At 30.5% G+C, this 6,000-nt stretch overlaps 1 protein-coding gene across 1 annotated transcript; it reads right to left on the minus strand.

Moving 5' to 3' along the window:
- Positions 1 to 303: 303 nt before the first annotated feature.
- LOC100803748 (glycosyltransferase BC10) lies at positions 304 to 5,201 on the minus strand. The gene is made up of 2 exons (XM_003533312.5): positions 4,347 to 5,201; positions 304 to 1,379 (listed from the first exon to the last, which is right to left on the minus strand). The coding sequence occupies exons 1-2, from the start codon at positions 5,058 to 5,060 to the stop codon at positions 738 to 740; spliced, it is 1,356 nt and encodes a 451-aa protein (XP_003533360.1). The 5' UTR covers positions 5,061 to 5,201; the 3' UTR covers positions 304 to 737.
- Between the last annotated feature and the right edge of the window lie 799 nt (positions 5,202 to 6,000).

Genomic DNA, 6,000 nt, shown 5'->3' on the forward strand with positions numbered 1-6,000 from the left:
CAATATAATTGATGTAAGGTCATATATACTTTGCTTCAATTTTGTGGCCCATAAGTTAGCAAGGAAAAAAAGACGTTATGCTTTTTTTTTTTCTGAATTGCAAGACGTTATGCTAGCAACCAATTGTATATTTATTCTTGTATTTATCATTTGTCGAGAAGTGATATGATATAATCTTCTTTCTTTTAAAAAAAATGACCCAAGATTATTCCAACTTATAACAAGTGATTTTAATTCAAATTCTATTTATGTAACTACATTAAATTTTCAAAGAAATAACTTTTTTTATCTAATCAAGGGATATATAATGTTTTTTATTTCACATTCAACTAATTCTTTTCTATCGGATCGATTCGTTTTTTTATCAAATGTGAATCACTTGTGTCAACAATTTTCCTCAAAGAAAGAAATTTATCATTCATAGTTTCTACAAAAGAAATAAAAAAGAAAGTATGTGCATTTTGGAGCGAATGCACGAGACGTAATTTGCTTGTATAAGTGAGGAACCAAAATAGAGTTTTTGCCATAAGAATAATATGCCAAGTCTGTAAAGAAATTTTAAAAAAAAAAAAACCTTTATCAATAAGAAAAAAAATGGCCAAATTCTTGAGACCCCTGAAATTATTTCTTATAAGTAAATAAATGAGTTGATGTTCAACCTCAAAAAGAAACAATATCTAAAGCACATAAAAATGATCATATGAACAATCAAAAAGAGAATATGCAGAAACAATTCTTCAATTGAATTGCATGATCTTTGGAGCAAATCTTAGCAGTCTATCCAAAGCATGAGGTGTGAACTTCCTTGCAAATAAATGACAAATATTGGTGGTACGTCCATTATACTCACACGAACTTCCATACCTCAACTTGTTCAAGAACTCAATAGTCACATCTGTTCTGAAATACCTTGAAGGATGAGGTCCACCCCTTGACCAATCAACCCATGTCAAGGTCCTATTAGAGTTCCTCTTCCAAAATTTGATACTAACAAATGTTGGCAAGTAGTGCTCATCACAAGAGCAACTAGGGTTGCAATACTTCTTGAACACTGGGAAATATTGGTGGTCAGAGATTATTTGAAGGGCAAGATAACGGTCTATTTGGAACCATTGGGACCCTTTTCTCCATTGGGAGAGCCTAATATGGGGCCTCATATGGGGCGTGTACCTGCCACGGCCCACTTCACCTGGCAGATCATAGGCTTCCACAAAGGTCTTGGTTGAGTTCATTAGATAAGTGTAGATGGTGGAGAAATTGAACAAAGGGATGCATGACTCTGAAACTAATACAAAACGTTGGTTGGAGAAGTCAAGAAGTGCATTGGCTAGTAGGCGTCTTTCTGCCTCTATCATACTATTCTCACCCCACCTTACCTCCTACATGCATGTCACAAGGAGAAAATGATCAGATTATGAAGTTTAATTATTATAACACATTTCGTTGGAGAACAACAACTACTGGCACATTGATAGAGTTGGGAAGCAAAAAAAAAAAGTATATAAACAAGAGATTATAAAATATAAATTCAGAAGGAGTAAAAAATGTTAATAAATATGCACCGGCATTGGACAATATAATATTTATTTGATTACATGGAAGATAAGTCTTGACTCTTGATTAGTTGCTAATGTTGAAGGAACATATTTTTTCATTGGCATTATTGTACTGCAATGCTACAACATTATATAAAAAAAAAACTCAGCTAGCTAGCTAGTTTATATATTTTTCATTTTTCCCCTTCAAATAACAAATTAATATGTACTCTTGTTAATTAATTAGTATAATAGCGAATAACTTAAATACATTATATATGTCTAAAGTTATTCAAATTAATATATATATATATATATATATATATATATATATATATATATATATATATATATATAAACGAAGTAGCAAAAAGATACATTAATTTATTTTGTCTTTAGATTTGTTTTTGCATGCGAGAGACAAAGTACGTGAAGAAAGGAATTCTGAAAAGTTTGATGAGTTAAAAAGTGAGTATTGGAAATCGAGAAGAATAGAATTTTCTTGGAAGTGCAAAAGGAGTGGAATCAAAGAAAAGTATGACACTATGACCAGTTTGCATTGACAGCCCATATCCGGAACGGAAGCAACCATAAACGAAGCTAAAAAAAATGGACATTCAAAAGATTCAGTGAACCCATCAATTTAAAATCTACTTAGCTTCTGGTATATTGATCAATAATATTAACTTATACTCCAAAAAAGCTGCAAATGGATAACCATATATGGTTAACCAGAAAGAAACCGGAATTGTTAAAGGCTATTAACTAAAAATATTTCAGTTCATTTGAAAAAACATTTTTTCACTGAAAAAAGCTTAAGATGTCTCATTCTAATATGACATCAAAAGATCTTATTTAAAGGTATTGAGGGTAATCTTTTGCAGCCTTTTAATTAGCTGGGATCTGATTATTTGTCCTCTCCCCAAAACTCTTCTTACAAGCAATCCTCATGTGCTGACATGAAGGTAACCCCAGAATAAGGTCACCGATCGAGGTTGTTCCAGAAAATTCATAATTAATAATTCGTGCGACTTAATTTCAATCATAGCTAGAAACTTAATTACATATAACAAAGTATCTACTGGTTCAGGTTCATGCAGACAGGTGCTGCACAAGTTAACAATTTTCCTAATTAAATCATATTTGTAAAATATATATATATTGTGGTAGGCATGCGAAGTAAAATATAGTACTCCTAATATTTTATAGCAGGACATGCTTAGATTCCTTAAAAAACAAGTGCACTAGAAGTATACCCTTAAAAAACAAGCAAAATACTGTTGCCTACCACCAATATTGCCAAGATAGTAGCAATACATTTGTGAAATACTGATACTGAATTATTTTTAGATGTTGAAACTTGAAAATAGAATGAGAAAATTTTTTACAATTAATTAAAGCCGATCGAGATCCACGACTTATAGTAGCGGCATTGTCATAACTCATATAACAACACATGAACGCTAGGAAAACCGTTGTGATAACCATTAATGTCAAGAATTAACACAGCGCAATTAAAAAAAAGTACAATAATATCAACTAAAGAATTGCTCCTACACTATAAGCCATTAAAGAATTGTACCTACGTTATGAGCAACTAATAATGTCTATCTTAACTAACAAAGGGAACAATCAAATTAAAGACTATACTATATATTTAGTTTTTATCATACCATATAGGTGTATTAAGATTACTCTGTTTTTATATTTAAAATAGCTTAAAATTTTATTAAAAGAAACACTGATGATAAAAAAAAATAATTAGTTTAATCCCTCATATAATAAGGTCCAACAGGCCATGAACTCCTATGCATTTCTTTAATTGAAAGGTTGGGGAGGTAATTCAAGACAACTATGACAGAAATTTTTTACAGTGAACGTGAGTTACTTAAAAGTCGTAAAACTAAAAGTCATCAATGGAATTCCAAAAGCTAAATGAAATTGGAAAATTAGCAGCGGAAGGAAGTTACTCCCTCTATATACTGCTTTGGGGGCAAAATCAGTTATAGACTTAATAGTCGTAAATGTGATTTATGAATTTAATTAAGGATGAGGAAATTAATTTATTTTTTATTTTTTATTATTTTTAAAACTCTAATTGATCACACATATAGCTCGAAAACACTGGAAATGCCGATTTATACCATAATGAAATGAAATAAAAAGGCAAAATAAAAAGAGAAAAAAGAAAGTCCATGACAATCTTAAAACATTGATGAAGAAATCTTCTTTAGTTATTTTTAAAGTAATCACCCTATAAAATTTTATACAACTGTTAAAAAATTATTAAATACCCTTTTTTTACTGAAAATTATTTTAAAAATATATATTAAATAGTCTTAAATTTTAATTTACATAACATCATTTAAATCTCCCGCTTTATCAGTTCTTTCTCATTTTATTTGTTGGAAATCTGAAGAGATTATAAAAAAAATAGAAAAGAAGTAATAATATCTGTTAAAAGTGAAATGAAATGAAATAAAAAGGGGAAAAAAGAAAGTCCATGCCAATCTTAAAACATGATGAAGAAATCTTCTTTGGTTGTTTTTAAGGTAATCACACCCTATAAAATTTTATACAACTATTAAAAAATTATTAAATACTCTTTTTTTACTGAAAATTATTAAAAATATATATTAACTACTCTTAAATCTTAATTTACACAACATCATTAAAATCTTCCACTTTATAAGTTCTATCTCATTTTATTTATTGGAAATCTGAAGAGACTATAATAAAAAAATAAAAAAACAGTAATAGTTTTTCCTGTTCATCTGTTAAAAGTGACAAAAAAGGTATGTATGAAGTTACCTGGCTGGGGATATTGCGGCCATGAAACACAGAACTTTCAGGCACTGTTTCATTGAAAGAAGGGTTGGAGTGGACGTAGATAGAATACAACCTTTCATTTCCTTTGAAGAATCTTTCCCACAGAGGAGCCAATAGCACTGGACCTTTTGTCAAAAACATAAATGCAACCTTAGCAGTGGTTTGTTTGAATGGGAGTTTATGAACCATAGGAACCATGGAGGCTCTCCACAACAACTCTTCATCACTCATATCATGCATGGCCATGGGGGGCTTCAAGAATTCCCTCAACCCTACTCTGTTGAAGTTCATAACCCTTTTTCTGTTGATCGACGACGAATCGGAAGACGAAGGTTTGGTTTTGTCGTGGTGTCTTAACCGAGAGTCAGATACCACTAATCCTTCCAAGTACTGAGATTCGTTTTTTGTTTGGTTGTTCGATGTTAATAATGAGATGTTGGAGATGATTGGATGAGAGGGAGACAAAGAAGTTGGTGGTTTGATCATGAGGCTATTGGATGAGAAGGAGAATTTTTGGATTGGAAAGTTGATTAAGGAGAAGTTCTTGACAAAGAAAGTGAGTGTGACACCAATGAGTAAACCAATTCCAAAAACTAGAGCATGAGAGAAGAGATTGAGAAGGTCGAGTTGAGCACTGAAGAGTTTCAGATACGAGGCTGCACCTTTGCCTTGTTGCTCCTTATTATTATTCTTCATGGTGATGACAAAGATTTGAAGAGTTGCTGTTGTTGTTGATTTGGCTTGTAGTACTAGTACTAGTCTCTTCTATTAATGTGTATATATTGAGTTTTTATACAATGAGAGAGAGAAAAAAGAGAGAGAAAGAGAATCCATGATGCTTGATTCTAGACTCAAAGAGATACTTAAATTGGTCCAAAAACAATACCTATGTACATATTCTGTAGTTTACATGAGCTGGGGGCTAAAAAGTTGTATTCTTTTACGGTTTATGAATGGTTATGAACTGTATACACGCAATAGAACATTAAAATACTAATAAAAAAATGCGCATTTTATTTTGCTGAATAAAAGGAATTGTTATGAAACATGCATTAAAGTCTGTCCGCAATTATTATTAAACTTACTTTAATGCTTTAATATGTGTGTATATTCTGTAATTGGCACCAAATTCTGTATGGCTTTAATTCTGAAGTTGGGATATAGATATGGAATGCATATTCCAAGTTTGGGAAAACAAATTATTTTCCTTTTTGGTACGTAATGAAACAGATTAGTTTCTAGCTAGCTAATAGCATCGAGTTTTTTTTGGTTTGCAGCTAATAGCATCGAGTAATGATTTAATTTTTTGTACAAAAATTTAATTCATGAAATTATGTGATTTGGTAAAGGAAATACTATAGTTTAATTTTAATGCATTAATTGTGTAAAAAGAAAAAGAAAAATATTCCACTGTCAAAAACCAATAAAAAGTCATAATTAGTATAACTTTAGATAAAAGTTAATAAATTTATTAAATATGACAAATTATAATTACATGATGGCGAAAAATTCTTTTCGTTTTCTCATTTCTTTTATTTGGTAGATCACAATTAAATTCTTATAAAAAAGCATATTTTTTTTAGATATGTCCATTAATTTTTTTTTAATCATGAGGGATTTGGGATTTTTTATTTGA

The sequence above is a fragment of the Glycine max genome, chromosome 9, assembly GCF_000004515.6.
Source record: "Glycine max cultivar Williams 82 chromosome 9, Glycine_max_v4.0, whole genome shotgun sequence".
In the NCBI taxonomy this organism is placed as follows: domain Eukaryota; kingdom Viridiplantae; phylum Streptophyta; class Magnoliopsida; order Fabales; family Fabaceae; genus Glycine; species Glycine max.

Coding starts and splice junctions, on each gene's coding strand:
- LOC100803748 (XM_003533312.5), bottom strand. CDS start 5,060: ATGAAGAATAATAATAAGGAGCAACAAGGCAAAGGTGCAGCCTCGTAT. Junction 1,380..4,346: donor GCCGCAATATCCCCAGCCAG/GTAACTTCATAC, acceptor ACATGCATGTAG/GAGGTAAGGTGGGGTGAGAA.